The sequence below is a fragment of the Plectropomus leopardus genome, chromosome 19, assembly GCF_026936395.1.
Source record: "Plectropomus leopardus strain MGB_pleo_1.0 chromosome 19, ASM2693639v1, whole genome shotgun sequence".
Taxonomy (NCBI): Eukaryota; Metazoa; Chordata; class Actinopteri; order Perciformes; family Serranidae; genus Plectropomus; species Plectropomus leopardus.
The window spans coordinates 16538185-16557052 of NC_142194.1; the positions used below are offsets into that span (position 1 = coordinate 16538185).

At 40.3% G+C, this 18868-nt stretch overlaps 1 protein-coding gene across 3 annotated transcripts in view; it reads right to left on the bottom strand.

The window, feature by feature from the left end:
• The window catches only part of taok2b (TAO kinase 2b), a 37600-nt gene that overhangs the window by 4314 nt on the left and 14418 nt on the right, over positions 1-18868 (bottom strand). The window contains exons 8-18 of one of the 3 annotated variants that reach the window (XM_088070385.1): positions 17774-17865; positions 17526-17619; positions 15821-15902; positions 14900-15067; positions 12860-13066; positions 11437-11642; positions 11018-11195; positions 10704-10832; positions 10303-10506; positions 8549-8788; positions 1253-1474 (exon numbers count right to left, since the gene is read on the bottom strand). In XM_088070385.1, the coding sequence (XP_087926511.1) occupies positions 1253-1474; positions 8549-8788; positions 10303-10506; positions 10704-10832; positions 11018-11195; positions 11437-11642; positions 12860-13066; positions 14900-15067; positions 15821-15902; positions 17526-17619; positions 17774-17865 (1822 nt within the window). Of the gene's footprint in view, positions 1-1252; positions 1475-3318; positions 8789-10302; positions 10507-10703; positions 10833-11017; positions 11196-11436; positions 11643-12859; positions 13067-14899; positions 15068-15820; positions 15903-17525; positions 17620-17773; positions 17866-18868 lie in introns of those variants that run through there. The other 2 variants (XM_042507384.2, XM_042507383.2) reach the window with 2 other exon arrangements.

An 18868-nucleotide genomic window follows, 5' to 3' on the forward strand; every position in this document is an offset into this window, starting at 1 on the left:
TAGGCAGACTATCTAATTGAAGTATTACCAGAAACTGCAAAGAATATCCAAATGAACAAATATTTTTACACAGGTAAAATAGCACATAAGGAGTGGAATTAGCAACAAAAAAAAAATATGGTGAATATGAATAGTTTATATTTGTGTACCAAAGTTAAGGTAAGATCAGCATGATTATTTAACTTTACTGTAGTTAATAAAGGTAATTGTTAGTTAGTGAAGAAAATGCCCCGCTTTTTATTACGTTCAATCCTTGTTATTACTATAAAGTCTCCTCTTTTCAGATCATCTCGATGTACTGTGTCTAAAAAATGACATTACGGTTTTACTTGCTATAGTTATAGTATGTTTTTGCGAAATGGAAAATGAGACATGATTGTTGCAACAAAATTCACCTTCATTTTTTTGGTGTGCAACTATTTTGATACAGCTGTTCACTTTTTTTCAGTGAATCTGACAAAAACTTAATATAAATAAGAGTAAACCTAACACTGTTTTCACCGTTTTCCGACACCAATCTCCAAAAGGAGAAGAATGAGGCTTATCTCAGGTTGCTGCCATCTTTATGCCAATGTAGTAAGTGCAATGCCCATATATATATATATATATATATATATATATATATATATATATATATATATATATATATATATATATATATATATATATGTATAGTAGGTCATGTAACATGACATCAATGATTGGAGGGATAATCAGAGTCTGCTTAAAGGCGTTGTGGGGGTGGGGGGTCTCTTTTTTCTCTTTTTTAGAGGGAGCTGAGTAAATCCTGATAATAAACTGAAAAGTGATGTTACCTGAATGTTTGGTATAAAAAAGATTTCACTGTGCTGATTTTGATTCTTTTTTTTAAAGTGTCCATCTTGAGTGTGACAGTGTTACGGGAGTGCAATGCTGAATTATTGGGGCAGTCTTTTAAAGATCAAACAGGCTGTATGTAGTCTTATTAAGTGGCTGAATATCATAAGTTCTGGCTAAACGTCAAACACATTTTCTTTTGATAGAAATTCAGGGGGAGAGGATGTTTCGGAAGAACAGTTAAACTGCGGGGGAACAGGATGGCGTACACAGTTTGGTATAAAACTGGGGGATGTGGGTTTAGGTGGAGATGAACACTGAGGGACCAGGAGGAGGCTTGTTGACAGGCAGACAGGCGGTCAGGCAGGACGGCCCCCGGGGCCGGGCACAGCAGTGGTGGTGTGGTGCGAGTGTGAAGTGAACGACGTCTCCTTGCCTTACTCACAGCCTGTGTGGACAGCATATCATTGATGGAGTGGTCATACTGCTCGGCCAGGATGGCCAGCTTACGAGTCTGCTCGTCCTTCAGCCGCTTCAACACGGCCTTGTGGTCTGACTTGGGCGTGTTCTCCAGCAGGTGGTTGCGCAGCGCCTTGTACTGCCGGGTCTGGATCTTACAGGTGTCCTGGAACTGACGCTTAATCTGAAGCTCTTTGGACTGGAGGAGACAGGAAAGAAGACAGAAGGAAGCAGCTGGGCTAAAGTGCTCCTGTAGTTTTATAAACAAACACGGAGACAGATGTTAAACACAGAAAATCAGAGGGGAAAAAATACTTATCATTATGTGTGTGGTTTTTTTTTAAAGAAATTGTGTAAAAACTTACCACACATCTACGTAGCAAAATACTGGCAGTACTCTAATAGTCCAAATGAACACAGGTACTATTCACAATTTAAAAGTATCCATGTCTACTGCTAGCTAGCCTGGCACCACTGAGATCAGATATCTGTCATTACAGCTCAGCTGAGGAGGACACATTAATATTTACGTCTTGCACTGGAAAGAGACTTTGCTGTTGAGTTTTTTTGGTGCTTTGAGCACAGCAAGCCGAGTGCCATCAGGTTCAATTATATTGGAGAGAAGGCCGATATCTCTACTGCTGATATCTCCGACAGCGACTCAAACCAAAATAATCTAGACTGATAAATAGCACTGCAGGTAAGAGAAAAAAATATGTATTTTTGGTTTTATGTCAAACTTTTCCTTTAAATGTATTCTTCCTGCTTAATTAGTATTATTTAAATATACTTTTTCAGGGGTGGAATTTTGTAATTGCTGTAATGCAACAGCACAATCTCTGGCTGTCTGCAGCGAGTGAAGAAATTAAAAAGTAAACATTCACAACCTACTTTATCTCTCATCCACATTAAATTGGGCTGTTTAAACCAAGTTCTTAGAAATATTTCAGATGTAAAGCAACAGTTTCAGAAGACATACATTTTAAAACAACTACAAATATTGAAAGACTTGTGCAGAAATGTGATTTATCAGTTTTGACATCTAAAGTGGGAAATCACAAATGTTACTTTTTCTAAACTTTCTTTACAATGTTATCTGAGCTTTTTAAAGTTACAGTCATTACGAATGAATGATTACAATGACTGACTGTAACACATTCTCTGTGTGATAAATCAGATTTAAAGTTTTGACTGTGAAAGCTTGACACAAACAAAAAATGGGGTGACTTAAATAATAATAAATTAATTACTAATCAATGAATGCATTAAACTCATACACTCAAAATGAAAGGTGCATTATAACAAACACAACATGGATTCAAATACCTTGGGATACACTGATCCAGCACTGACTCAAACAGCTGCACTGACAATGTGGCTGATCTATTCAATTCTCTGTTTATAGTTTTAGCTGCTATATTTTTTTATATTGAAATTTTGAAGTCCTACTTTCACAAAGAATTTTTATTCATATGTATTTCAAATCTTGAGTATTTTCCAAATTTGTTTGCGCTCGACTTAACTGTGATGTAACGTTTACATTTTGTTCTCATTTTATGCAGATGTATTTCTGAAATTTGAATTTCTGTGTCAGTTTTGACTGAAACAGAAATGATCTTTTACTGCATTTAAATGATTTACATTCAGACTGTAATTCCTGTTAATTTTGAAGATTTTTATATATATATAAATCAGTGAAATTGTCTATGTATTTATTTGCTACATTTTGTTTTAGAAAGTTAGGAAAGCAAGGTTAAGCGGGATGTTGTCGGCCGACGCTGAAAGCCAAGGACAGGATCGGTGCATCCCTGCAAATAACACAGTCTACATGTGACGCCTTTTACTGATCATCTTCCCGTCAGCTAACATCTTTAAACGCACATTCAAACAAAGGGAAGGGCACCACAGATGACGACAGAGATAAAAAGATACAGGAGGAATGATGATAAATCAAATACAATAAGACCATCAAATAAAATCAGGGAAAAATGAGGACAACATAATAATGGAAACAAAAATCATAAAAACAAACAAGCAAGACAATGACTTTCACACAAAAGAATTTATTTTTTGTGTAAAGAAAAAAAAAATTGAAGTATGACAAAATATTTTTCTATGCTTGCGAGCACGCAGCCATACAGTACGCCAACACTCATGCAGCTAAAATGAGAATAAAAGGACAACAAATGGCTGCCAAACACAATGCAGTCATATAAATACTGCATAAATAAAATATAAAAAGGTGATTTAACTCTGTGAAAAGGGGTGTCACAACAAAACAGAATACAAACATGTAAACATACACAGAGGAACAGGAAATAACTGATACCGGAGCACAAATGAAAATCAATGGCAAATAAGTTACATTCAAATAAAACAATGTTTGTCGTGAAATGTCGTTTTTCACAGCGAGACTTCCCAATGCAGGTCACCAAAAAGTGCCCTACTTTTTTTTTTCTTCCCCCCTTGGGTCAAATACAGTTACTGAGTTTTTTCTACTCAGTAATATTCCTCCATATAAATGGCTCAAATGCCTTTGAAACACAGTAGAGGGCTCTTTTTCCTACATAGTTAGCATTACTACTGATGCATTTTACTCAGCTGAATTTCCCTTGCAAATATGCATTTTAAAATTCTTATACGCATATCTGTGCATGTGACAACTGCAGATTTTCCTCTAAGCTTAGTTCATTTGACTTCATTTAACTAAAATTAAACATCTGAGCATTTTGGGTATCAAAGGAATAAATTCAAAATTACATTATCAACTGTAGAAAAAGTTGTTTTTGGTCCAACTGAAGTCAAGCTGATAAATCTATTGTTTGATTGGCTGATATATCATTTCAGTCATTTCTTAATGCAAAAATAGCGAAAAAAATGCTGCAAATCTTCTGGTTCCATCGTCTCGCATCAGGGGATCAGCTGCTTTCCCCTCTCACATGTCAATGTAAAATTAAATCTTTGGGTTTTAGACTTTTGGTTGAACAAATCAAGACACTGGAAGAAGTCATCTTAAGCTGGGTTCGGACTACAGGAGTTTTAAAATCCTAACTGATTTAGAAATCAGGCTGTATCACCCACTTAAGGAAAAACGTGATGTATGATGTTATATGAAAATAAAGGTGCATCACGCACTAAAGGGTATTATTAAGATTATAGTGACAGAAGGAGCATAAACACACCACCTCTCTGGATCAACTTTTTAGAAAATAAAAGCAGAAGGCTAAACGAGTCTGGATGAGAAAATAGTTGGGACGTCTATTCTTCAACGAGAAATTTATATTTTATATTTGTATCTTCTATTTTATCTGGGTTTTTTTCTATATTTATGTTGCACCAACCCACCAGAACAAATTCCTCGTATTGTGTTCACTATACCTGGCAATAAATCTTTTTCTGATTCTGATTCTGAAGGTTAGGTTTGGGCAGTATCATAGTATTACAGTATACCAGGGTATTTAGAAATCCCAAAGATATGTTTTTCAATACCGTCATAAATACAACTGTCCTCATTCTATTAAACTGCTTGTATTGCACAGCATGCACCACCAGACCTCAGTCTTGGTCTCTAATGATGGAACAGACAGCTGAGCTGTAAGACACAATGATTCCTAGTGGTGGAGGGAGAAGTTACAGGACTGTAAACAGCCAGCGGCAAGCAACAGCAGAGAGAGACCATGGGAATTAACAGCATATTTTTTTACATCTAACTTTGTGAACCGAAGCTGGTGATTGTTGGAACAGTGGACTTTCCAACTAATTAGATGACTAACAAGAGTAAGCAAGACGGTTTGGGTGAGTTTTGTTTCTGTCAAGTTTAAATGAAGTGTGTTTTATGATGAGTTAAAGAGGCAATTAAGAGTAGTCAGTCTTCACTGACAGAGAGAAAGTTGAATTTAAAAGGTGTACATTTGTATTTCTCTCTTTAATAAGGAAATTAGGTGTGAGGATATAACTTTTCTTAACATTTTGTGGGTTTCTATTGTGTATTTATTAGTCTGAAAAGCTGAAGTAAAGTGTCGCGCTCTGTGTATTTGCATGGGGTTACTGATATCACAAAGGCTGCCACGATATTATTTCGATTTGATTAAATTAAGCAGCCTGCGGTCGGTGTTAGATGATATCATTAAATATTGTTAGTGTCCTTTCCTGGCAGCTTACCAGTGTCAGCCTGGCGCTAGGCTGCTAGCACGGTTTGAATGTTTAATGAAGGAGGTGTGCTTGGACGAAAATGGTGAAACAATTATGCTATGGTGAATTTGAAAATAATAATAATGATCTAATTATGGGCCAAAAGAGCAAAAACTTCTCCTCTGATTATCCTGAGGGGTGAATCTGGGAAAAATGGCCCAAAACTCCTATAGTCTGAACCCCGCTTTAGTCTCTGTAAAGTTGCAGCATTTTTTCAATGTTTTTGATGCTTCATAGGCTAAATGTTTAATTGAAAAAAACAACCATTCTCCCACATTTGGTATTTTTAAAAATAGTCTTTGGGACAGTGCAAAAATGAACAGACATCTGTTATTTGTGATTATCTTCTTTTCATTTGATGCTAAATCTTTACTTTCACATTCAGTAGTTGCATCAGTCTCTTTTTAAATGACTGAATGTCTCAAAAGATTGTCTGTATGGCTTCATATAAATTAAGCTACACTGAAATATTAAATAGGTTTCTATTATATTATACTTTCACTACTCCAAAGCATATCCTGCTTCCTTTATGTTTCTACAATAAATTTAGGATATGTCACTTCACAAGAGACAAACAGTTGTAACTAGGCACTCAACTGCTGCACATTTATAGGATCATTAAGGGGGAATATCTAAATGTTTACATGGTAAATCATAACAAGATCATTGCATAAAGCGCAATAAAAAATAGTATATCTAACTTGAATCTGAAAGATAACGATTTCACCAGCTTTAAATAATGTGTTGATATGAAACAATGAGGTGGACCAGCTATGAAATGGCCCCCAAACTTTATTTTAAGTCCTATATTGTAAGACCTTTTGCTAACTATTTTCCACTTTAACTTCTCCACAGAGAAATGACGTTATATCAAATGTCCTAAGGTGGTCCCAGATATTTCTGTTTGGATGTTTATTGCACTTTTATATCAACTTACAGCTAGTGTTCAGGGTGATTAGTGAAATCATTAGGGGTTTTTTCACAGTATTTAGCTTTGGGGAGTGAAATTATAGCCATGAAGCTATGCAACACTGTAATATTTGTTCTAAGCACTGAGATACCAGCGTGCCTTTTGAAATAAGACCATTATAAAGAAAAGATTGCACAAAACCGGTCTTAAAAAATAACCATAAAATATTTGTCTTACAAATTAAGAGCAAAATAATAAAACAAAATTAAAAAAAAAAACTTTTACAAAAAGCACAATAATGAAAACTTCACTGGGTTTGGTGCAGTAACCGTGGGTTCAGCTGCATGTTTACGTTCGCAGAGCCCACTGATTTAACAGTACAGCTTGTGTACACACGTTTGGATTCAAATCACTTTCAGCCAGAGCACACAGAAAAATGTGTGCAGAGTAAAATATGTCTCATCTTTAGGAAATGTGACTTACTGGGCCCAAATCAAAAAGACACACAAACAATGGCTGAACGAAGAGTATGATCACACACACACTCGCAAAGAACCAGCGCAAGTCTCCCGCTCTAAACTATCTCCACGGGCGAATTTTCCCCCTGACAAACCTTCCAGATGACGTTCGTCTCAACCCGCACTCCCACCTCACCTCCTCACGAAAAATCCTCTCCTGCCTCCTCTGTCTCTCCCTCTCTCTCCTACTCCTCTCCATCTGTCTCCGCTCTCTCACCTCCCTCGGCAGCAGCTGAGGCAGCCTGCTGGGGTTTTTCTTCCTTAGGAGACCCAGAGTTTGAAGTTTGACTCGGATGCTAAGTGGCAGCTTTTTAAGAAGCTGTCCGGCGAGTTTTAGCACTATGGAGTTAGCCAGGTCTGCGAGGACCCCGAGGGGTCGTCTACTGAAACGCCTCACCCAGAGAAGGCCCTTGGCTAACGGAGAGGTGTTATTGCAGCGGGCCTGATACTCTAAAGGCAAGCTCTTTAAGGGGACTGGGATTTTCGACTGGCGCCCGCCCCAGTTGCGCCCCGCTTTGGGAAACATCTCATAGAGATTTCGCTCAGCCATACCGCCCAGGACTGACTGGCACATGGCAAACAGCGGGCGTGGCAGGCGGAAAAGGATGCGCATACAGAGGCGGTTGACTTTGCGTGGTGCATGTTGGAGGAAGTCGCGGGCCGGCCTGACTATCAGCACCACCACTAAGTAGAGAGAGAGGAAGAGGGAGGGAGAGCTGAGGAAGGAGGCTGAAATCAAAATCATGGGGATGTAATAAATGCCCAAACTGAAGGAGAGTCCTAAACTAAAGAGGCCGCTGGCCCAGAGGCTGAGCGACAGGTAGGTGGAGAGAGACAGAGAGCAGCATGAGCGGAGGAAGAGGTACGAGAAGAAGAGCGCCAAGAAGGCCAGCTCGGCGGAGAGGAGAACAGAGGCCACTGACGGGAGAGGAGGTGAGCGGCGGAGGGAGAGGAGGAAGATGGCGAGCAGCAGCAGAGTGAGGTTGGAGGGCTGGGCGGCAGCGGAGAGGGAGAGGAGGAGGCAGATGCCGTGAGAGAAGAGCGAAGGTAAAGAAGTCTGAGTGGGGGGAGGGGGAGGAGGAGGAGAGATGGGCTCCAGCTCCTCTGCAGTGTTGGGGAAGTAAAAGTCAGACAGATCATCGATCTCTCGCTCTCGGAGTCGTCTCTTTTCCGGGGAGAGGGATAAGATGAACTCCGACGGACAACCGTCGGCCACGCCCCTGCCCTCTTCTTCCTCATCTGTGTCTACATGCGCAGCTTTACTGTGATCCTCGTCGTACTCCCACTGCACTCCTTCTACCTCCCTCACCTCGGTCCCCTCCCCACTGATATTCCACTCCTCCTTCTCATCATTTCCTTTTAGTTTACTGTCGCCATTTAGCTCATCTTTCCTTTCAACCACAGGGACACTCACACCCTCCCGATCTACTCCTCGATAAATCTCATCTTCAAACACTGCTCCATCGAGCTCATCCTCAACATCATACATCCCCTTAACCCCCTCCTGCCCCCCTTTCTCTACCTCTCCATCCCTCTCGTCCTTCACCTCTACTCCTCCCACCCCCGCCTCACTGTCCCAGCTGCCGCTCGGCCCCTCTGGTGTCTGGCCCTCTCCCTCCTCAGGAGACCCCTGGCTCTGGGTGCTCTCACTCACTTTCAGGCTCTTGGGCTGTTGGCGGACCTCCACGGCGTGTTTCTGACGCAGCTCCTGCTCACGCCTCTTGTTATACTCCATCTGGTTGGTGAGCTCCGTCTGGTGCTGCGTGCGGATGAGGTCAGCCCGCGTGCGCTGCACCAAACCCAGCTGGCGGAACTCCAGCTCCTGGGTGGACTCGTGGTGACGGAGGAGCATTGCGCACTCCAAGTCCTTCAGAGTCTGTTTCTTGTTCAGTTCCTGGAAAAGAAAAGTCAATGATAAAAGAGGCAGAAGGGACGCTGTACTGCATTTTAGGAAGATATTTTAAGTACATTTCTGATAGTTAGTATATAATCCTATCAAGAGGTGTTGATTCAGCTCCATGGTCATTTTTAAAGGCAGTAATCAGCAGTGGTGTTGTATCTGGCTACTTCAAAGACCTTCTCAAAAAAGTATGCAAAATGTATTTTTTATCTGTAAGAAACACTGAAAACCAATTCCACTTGTGTTTTGAAGTTTTAAGGCTGACCTGTCCAAATCAGTAATCTATTGCTTTGATTTTTGTTTTGGTTTTTTACCACTAAAATGGTGAAGGAAAGGAGGTGGCATGTGTCAGACATAAATGGTGAAATGATCTCAGCACAGTCATCGACCCCCAATTCAAAAGAGAAGAAAAGATAAAGCACGACCTGAGGCATTTCAAGTTATTAATAACTTACAGAAACCTGCTTGCAATAGTCCACCTTCCCCCTTCTCTTCTCTCTCTCTCTCCTACAAACAGCAGCTCTAAGTCTTACTATAATCGGCTTGGATGAAGGTGGTTTATTAGCATATATGAGTATAACTGATCACTACTACCCCACCCACCCCAAGTCCAGTCGCATCCCGCTGAAGCTTTGGATATTTGCAGGTAATAATCCATCATGCTTAGAAGCCTCTAAAAAGGTATTTGGGACAACCCTATAAAGTTTAATTCAAAAGTAATATAAGAACATGTAGTGTTCATGACAACTTGATACAGGCTTTACCGTATTGGGAAAGCCCAATAACAGGTATATCTTTTTTTTTTTAATTTACACCCTCAGGGTGATTTTGCATCTTGATAATGCCATTTAGTTTCTCAATAAGACTGTGCCAGGGTTGTCATGTCAACAATGTGACACATTGAATGTCCACCTTCATGTCCCTCAAGTAACACAATCTACTGTTACACTGCTTTTTATTTTAAATATGCCTTGTAAGGTGACCTTGAGTGCTTTGAAAGGCACCTATAAAGAAAATGTGCTATTTTTATTATTACAAAGACATAAACTGGTAGACAGGGAATATACGCTGCAAAGAAAATCCTACTACAGCTGCAACAATTAGTCCATTATTCGATAGAGACTTAATTAACTGGTGACTATTTTTTACAATTTTATATAATTTTTTTTAAGGCAAAAAGCCAAACATTTTTCTTAGATGTGAGAATTTAATGGGTTTGTCTTCATACATGATAAACTGAATAGCTTTGGATTTCTGGACATGTTGGTCGGTAAAAACATACCTGTTAAAGATGCATTTTTTTCACCATTTCCTGACATTTTCTTAAAAAAACAATGCGTCCGGAAAATAACAGGCAGATCCACCGATAATGAAAAAAAAATGTTAGTCACTGCCCTAAACCGGACTGAACAGTTTGAATCCCACTGGATTATTTGCTTGAACTATGTTCCAGCAGAATTGACTAGTTCATCCAACATTAACGCGCCAGTCTGATTTAAAACTGATACCTCTCTGAGCAGGTCCTGCTCCAGGTTGTGGCGCGCCAGCAGCATCTTTCTCTTATACTGACGACACTGAAGCTCATAATACTGCCTCTGCCGCCGCAGCAGGCCAGCCTCCTCCTCCGCCTGCAGCTGCTGCAGACACTCCTTCTGATGCACCAGCCACTCTTGTTTCTCACGCTTTGGTGTTGACTGGTTCTCATTCAGCTCCTGGAAAATAAATTAAGGTAGTAAACAGAGAGTAAAGTAGTTTGCATGTTAATATGAGGAAGGGTTCATTTTAAGTTTCAGGGCCGTGATGAAAAGAAAACGGAATTTACATTTTATGATAGAGCTGATAACCACGGCCAATTTATGCAAAACAAGAACTGTGATTCCATTCATAATTCCCTAAAAGCCAGAGGCACCTCTTTCAGCTGCTCTTTGCGCTGTCGATACTGCCGTTTCTGGGACTCCAGCAGACCGGTTAACTCCTTCTTTTGCTGTGCAAGTATGTGCTGCTGAAACTTCTTCTCCTCAGTCAGGACTGCCTTTGTCTGAAATAAACAACAAGAACACACAATCTCATGAACATCTGGGTTGTGAGAAGCACAAGCTCAGAAAAATGGCTAATTAAAAAAAACAAAACACTGAAAATCACGAATCTGTCACAAATCACTGACTTCCCACTTTAGTTTCTCTGGCAGTTATGATCACCATTACTCCCCCTCCACCAGCTCACCTCCTTCTCCAGGATAGCCTGGTGCTTCTTGGAGAGCTTTTCTCCCTCCATTGAGAAGCTGTTCCTCTGATTCTCCAGCTCTTTGTCCAGTCTCAGCTGGTGCTCGTCCATCTCCGCCTTCAGCTTGTTCTCCAGGCCCATCAGCTGCTTCTGGTGCTGCCGCCGCATTCGCTTATACCTGTGAGGAGACGCGGGGCATCATGTTAGTAGACTGACATTTTATCTCAAACAAGGTTTTCACTGAAGGTTTTCTTTGTTCTCTTTTAATGTTCACAAGTTTGGGGTGTCTGTTTACAGTGTGGGGACTGTAAAACCCTTTAAAACTCAAAGTATGACTAATAACAATACAAATAAACATGAGAAGTTCTCTTCCTTTTACAGCATTATATGGCATGTACTGTATGTCTGTGTCACCTTACCCAGACATCTGCTCTCTCAGGGCCGAGCCCTGCTCATGTTCCTGGATCTGTCGGGTGACGAGCGAGGCTGTCCTGATGGTGGCAAAATGGTCCCTGCCTCGACGACGCCTTCCACCTCCTCCCCCACCTCCACCACCAGCAGACGAAGCTTCTCGTTGTGAGTCAACTTCTGGCTGATAGGGATCATCGTAGATGTTGTCATGGCTCTACATGGTGGAGACCGAACAGAGGAGAGGCAAAAGATTCATAAAAAAAACAGCTTAATGGTAGTTAAAGCACAGGAATTTTCATCTAACTGGTCTTTGAAAAAAGTCATCCTGGTGCTAAATATTAAACACAGGGGACATTTAACTTCATCTGTGCTTTTGGCTCAGTGAAGTTTCACTCAGTCTACCAAAACATGAAGCTTCAGCAGTTGTTCCAGTGAACTTGCTATAATGCTGTGTGGTGATTTTCAGCTTCGGCTCTGTAGGTGGCAACATCGCCAGAACTACAGTGCATCTGCATGTGCAAACAGGGGCTGCTATTACTTTTCATTTCCTGTAGGTGGTGCAAGTTTGCATTTGGAAAACTGGTCTCCTCCACTCCCCTCTCTTCCTGCCATAGATCCATTTTTGTCTGTGTGGCAACTTCTTTTTAGTCAGAAACCCGTAATAAACATTAGAATTTGGTTAGGTGCCTCTTATGTTTTAGTAAGCACCTTAGAGTGTCTAGTGTTTATAGGGCCTTAGAACATTAGGATGGCAGTACACGATGGCCATTCTCAGCCTCAATTTTGTCTCATAAGCTGTTGCAACAATTTTTTGTACATAATTGTTACACAGATTTGGTGCTAAATTGAACCATTCGTTATCGCTTGATAATGGTCGAAAATCCCTCTGAACTACCACATTAAGACACCAAAATGGAAAAACCCATGCTGTGATTCCATATGAAAAACTTTTGAAATTTTGTGAGTTATGTAAGAATTGCATTTTTAAGCAACTGGACAGAAAAAAACAGATTTTCTGGAAACAACTGAGAAACCGCCTTTTTGTTAACATATCTATGAAAGCAACACGTCCCCCTGAAAGTCTGAAAGTCTCCAGTTTGTAACTGTCAAGTTTCGAGAGGCTGCAATTATCCTAGAGGTCACAACAGGTAATTTTAGTGGGCATAGTAATAGAAAAAGGGTATGCTTCCAATATCTTGTCAGAATTTACTCCCAAAAAAGGATGCATTTTACAACTAATATGATTTTTTCATTATGATATAAGTGTCAGGAAAACTTAGACTGTTGGTTCTCTCTTTCAAGTTACAAACTAGGCTCTACGTGACACTAATGTTCATGATGATGGATGTTTCAAAGATGGGTCCGGGCGGGACAGGAGGACTCTCACTTCTCAACAAACCTGCCCACAGACAGTACAACACGTGGACTGACCAGGGGCTTGTGCAGGACGGAGCTGTTGGAGGTGACGGTGTGCTCTCCCTCCTGCATCATGGCCATCTCTCCGCTGTCGTCAGAGCCGTCCGCCAGGCTGTTGACCGAGCTGCTCTGGGAGCTGGCGCTGATTGACATGGATGGCAGAGAATGGGAACTCTCCATGCTGTTGACTGTGCCGGTGCGCAACATATACTGCTCCACATCCTGGCGGAAAAGAAAAGGAGGAAGTCAAAATGGTTAAAAAGTTCTGGGGAAAGACAACACTTTTAGGATGGTTCCTTCACTTGATAGGGTGATGGTATCAGTGGTAGTTAAGTATTGCACAGTTTGTAGTGTGTATAAATGTACGTATGCTGTGAGAACCTTTCTGAGCAGACATACAGTAAAATATGACACATACTAACAGTGAGCCTACATTTTGGAAAATTGCAGCCCCACATTCTCTGAATTCCTTCATTTCCTTTTCGAGGGAACAACCAACTGGAATCAAATGTTGATGGAAACAAAGGCCTTTGTATGGAGAGGAAGGGGCTCGAAGTTCGCGACATATATTCAGAGGTACAACACAAAGGCAGGATGGATGCTAAAACCAGCTGTTTTCCTTACACAGCCCGATGCATGCATGTTCCTCCTCCGAGGTTTTTGAAAGTTTCATCTTCAAGGCAGCTGGTATTTTGTTGTTTGGTTTTACCAGAGAGCTGCTGACTCCGGAGTTACTACAGGAACTCAGTTATGAAGTTTCTCATGAGATTCTGAAGGTTTGGAGAGGAATTTACAATTTAATAGTTTAATAAAGTACTTTGTTTTTTAGAGCGAAACATCACCTTTCTTATTTCAACTGCTGTCACAAGTATTTCAACATTTTAACCTGGAGTAAATTGGTGCAATGTCTTTTAAAAACATGGGGAAAAGGGCAATGAGCAACTTAAAACAAATTGTAAATTTACCAATTTCTTGCAATTTTTATTACACAGCTAGAAAAAAAACTAACTATCATAATAGCAAATTCAAAATTATGCTATAGAATTGGAATTTCTAAAGCACTTTCTCAAGCATAGTTTCCCTTCCTGTTTTTTTTTGTTTTGTTTTGTATTAATCTTTCAGGTAATTGTCTTGTAATTTTTACCAATATATTGCTATTGTTTTGATCATTTCAGACCAAACCACTGTCATGTTTAAAGCAGAGAAGTCCCACGCTGATCCTATCAGTGCTGATCAGGGCATATTTTAAAGGATCGTTATCAGCCAAAATAAATATAAATAAATGTGATCCTTTCATTAATTTATTCCACTGTGTTTTGTCATCCTTGCATGCTAGTGTTGCTGCTCTCATGTATGACAGCTGGGTTGTACAATACGAGCATTTCACTCGTATATGCGAGGAAAAACAGGACTTGACAGATCAGGCAGCTTGTAAAAAATAAGCTTGAAGTCTACAGCTGTTATATCTAACTGTAAGATAAACATTCAATCAACATTTAGGTAAATACAAGTATCAGACTGGACATGGCAGACACCCAATATTAAAGGACTCAGACTGGGTAAATTAAGATCTGACAGTCAGTAGAAGCCAGTATTTAACCAGCAGTCATTGCGTCTCTAGCCTCATGACCTCCCTTTTTCCACCTCATGTCAGCCTCTTCCTCCTCTTCTGTTTCATCACAATATGATATTATATGGATTCTTTGGATAAGGATATGATATATATATTGATATCACAAAGTCTGCCACCATACATTACAATTTAATTAAATATGACCAATTCGAGACAATATCAGCAAACGTCCTCATTGTCTTTTCCTTGGCTGCTACACTTATCTGCCTGGCACCTGGCTGCTAGTTTGAATGTTTGGGAAGGAGGTGTGTTTGAACAGAAATGGTGACACAGGCCTGCCATGGAAATTTCAAAATAAAGGCGTATCTTAAAGATGAGGATATGTATCCATGTTTTCTCTTTGCATCTGTGATATTGCACTGTTGATCATTAAATCAATATATACATACAGACTGATGAATCACTAAACCAATGCTTCGTACCTCTTCCTCATCGGCTCCTTCTGGTGCGGGACCGTTGTGCGCCTCATGGAAGAGGATTTTCTTCATCTTGCGGTACTGGAGGTTATCCAGCTCGCGGACAGCATCCTTGGTGCGGGCGATCAGGTCCATCACAACTGTCATGGGACGCTCTCTGCATAGGAAATGGTGCTGTGTGGATAGACAGGGTGAAACAGGATTCTTAGGAACTGAAATGAAGGAACCTGCACGTTAAGATAACCTGGAACCTACACGGAGCTTGGTGTGTTCATTTTGTGGTGGAGCAATTTTTGTTAAGATGCTAATCTTGATTTTTTTTTTTAAACTTCTTCTCAATCAGAGTGAGTTGCATATAAACTGAACTACTCTGATCCACACTGATGCTCACACATGACTCCTCCACTCAATGTTTCTTCTAAACTTAACTTTCAAGTAACGGGAAAATTAGGCAAATAATTTGTTTCTGCAACAGCAACAAGCTGCTTGTTATTTTACCGCTTGAGCCAACTGGAACAGCATACTATAGAGACCTCTATAGAGTTAGTAAACACTGAACAGCTGGTTGTGACTGACGAGAAGAGGGAGCACTTTATTTTAAAATGACTAATTCAGTCTGAGCACCTGGTGTACCACCAAGAATTACATGTAATATTTTCATCTGTTTCATTTGATTATTGTTATTAAGGAAAATTATACACTAACACATGGCATGTTGTGCAGAGCACAGTTTGTGCCCCACACATGATGTACGTAACAGTCTTTTATTAGAGCATACAAATTAATATATTCATTCCTTTAAATTCAAACAGTCAGCTGGCTTAATATTCATATTTGTTCTCTCTTGAGCATAAAGACAACCGCGAACAAAGAGATGATCACACGTCTCTGCCTGCTTCATGTTCTACATCAAACAACACTTTGTACCTTGAGCAGCACATCAGAGGTAGGTCTGTCCTGGGCGATCTTCTGCAAACAGGAGTCCACAAAATTGCGGAAATAATCCGACCTGAAAGTGATACAATTGACTTTATAAAAGCAACATTCACATTGTGTTAGTGAACAAATAAAAATTGCTTGTTAATTTTGTTCTAACTGCAAAGCATCCATGAATATAGGTGGTGTCATTTTTAATATTCTCTAAGCTCTATTGTCAAAGTCAACTTCTGTTCTGTTGCTGCTACGAGACAATGGTTTTGGGGGAAAGATCACTTTTGGTACAATTTCTACCTGTGAAAAGCGGAAAATTATGATTGTTTTCTTCATGACATTAACACGCCAACATGCCAAAGAGCTGCCTAGTTGTTCAGCTAACAAGAGAAAAAAAATCAGGTCTTGACTCCTAAATCGTACCAGTTGTGAAAGGAGGAAAAAGTGGATGGCGACTATCAAAAAGGCTCACGTAAACACAGATGAAAGTGTCAACCAAAACAGAGCCTGATAACCCGAGTCAAATCAAAATTGTGTCTCCTCTACTCATTTCATAACAGGTAAGAATATTAAACAAATGTCATATTAATAAATCATATAATTACAGTAAATTTGCCATGCTCTTGGTCCACGTGTTTAGCACAAACTTGGCTGGTTTTAAGTACAGTTGGGTCGATTTCGAGCTTTGCCATATTAAAAAGTAGCCTACATCGGGGCGCCCAGTAGCTCAGGTAGAGCGTGCGCCCCATGTACAGATGCTATGTCCTCGCCGCAGCAGCTGTAGGTTTGAATCCAGCCTCGGCCCTTTGCTGCATGTCATCCCCTCTCTCTCCCCCTTTTACACCTAAGCTGTCCTATCAATTAAAGGCAAGAAAAGATTTTAATGTAAAAAAAATGTTATTTACTGTCCGTCCTGGAAGAGGGATCCCTCCTCAGTCGCTCCTCCTGTGGTTTCTACAATTTTTCCCTGTTACAGGGCTTTTTTGGGGAGTTTTTCCTTCGGCATGTGAGGGTCGAAGGGCAGAGGGATGCTGTATGCTGCAAAGCCCTCTGAGGCAAACTGTGTTAAATATAATGGGCTTTATAAATAAAATTAACTTGACTTAAAAAAAGCTAAAAAGTAGCCTATGTCAGCAACCTGTGTTGACAGCTTCACAACGCTAAATCCTACTTGTTGAATTTGTAAGAATTTACACAATTAGGTCATTAATACCATGTTATGTTTGTTTATCAAACTAACGGGGACACTGGTGTCTCAGGCCGTGCGCAGGCTGAGCCGAGGCCGCCAACGTGAAGGATGAAGAAGAGGTGGGAGGGGGGAAGAGAAGCACATGTTGTGTTTGTTTACTTGAAAATCATGTGCTTTTTGGGGTGATGAGACATGGCAGAGTTAATTTCTCAAGAAAATCCTGCACCAATATAACAACATTTTTATCAAAGGAAGAGGTGCTGTCACTGGCCACGAGCAACAAAGCCAGGGTTTAACCCCACGCAGACTTTCTGGTTATGTACGAAACATCATGAATTCAATCAATCCTTCATCCTTTGAAAACATTATGTCAAAAGACTTGGTAAAATAAAAAAAGCAACATTTATAACATAATCTCAAGCAGCAACATAAGAAAATGCTTCTCCTTGAACATCAACAACAAAAGTCTTATTTGCCTAAAAGGATATTTAGGAAGTTTTCTCCGACTCTCACCAGTGATTAGACTGCAACACAGGGCTCTCATTCTGGGCGATGTGGTATAAGGCACTCATAGCATTCATGTTGAACAGAGGAGGCTTCCTTTCCGCTAGAGAGTGACAGAGCACGACATAACGTGACAGAGACAGAGCAGGAACAAAAAAAAAAAAAGGGAAAGCAAAAAAAAAAAAGGGTTGGATGCTTTCAGCTTTGTGAACACAAAAGAAAACACACTTGTGCAGTATTTTATAGCCATCTCTTACCCAGCTCTATGCAGGTAATGCCAAGTGACCACACATCCACCTTCCCATCGTACTGACCCTCGTCCATGGCCAGGATCACCTCAGGAGCCATCCTGCATGGAGGATACAACAAAGTAATTCAGCCATTTCCATCTCTCTGCCTTTGATCGTAGACCAACAGAGAAAACCGCCTCAGGGCTCACCGTCATCCCAACAACGTCTGCACCACATGAACAGACATGAATGTGACGAGGGTTAGGCTGCTTCATGTGCAATAACAACGGCAACCTGTAGCAGGTGAATAGTGGAGTCTGATGTCTTTGTGGGAAATATGCAGGTAATGCTATAAGGATGAGTTGACTGACAGTAAAATACATTTTTAAATATAAATATTAAGTACATAAACATCGGTACGTCAATAGAAGAAAAAACACTTTCAGTTCTCTTGACTTGTTACTAAAGACACTGTTATCCTGCAGGTAAAGTTTGAACTGCACTCTGCTGCATGCTTTGACTGAATTTGAATCTGACTTTCAGGCGGCCACACCTTGTTGGAACCTTTTCACTTCACAAGCGTGACAATAAATTAAGCAAAGGCGAGTGGTTGGCTTTTTGAAGTTCAGTGTGTTGCAAATAAAACTGAAGTTACCTGGCAGACTAGATACCATGAGGGTGAGAGGAGAAAAGTAGGGCTGTAAACTTCTGATCGGTTGGTTGTTTTGCTCTCGCTGGCATTATTTTGACAAGGCCACGTGTCCACAAAAGCGTTACTTCTCCCAGCGAGAAAACGTCAGATGTTTACAGACTACACAATCATATAAATGACAGAAAATGGAGAACCATACAGGGGCGGGGGTGGGTTGACTTTTCTGTCTTTCTTTCACATCATTTCAAATCATTTTGTGAGTTTATACATATGTTAGTAACTCCAAATGTCACTTAAGTTTATGTTCATTTTGTGTGTGTGTGTTGTTTGCTTTGCCTATTTTCTTTTGTTTTTTTTATTGGTATCTTTGTAATTTTCTGTTTTTAAATAATTACTTTCAAATGCACAAATGGAAATCTGATAGACTTTTAGGACTATGACTGCCCTTTAGTTTTAGCATCAGTTAATAA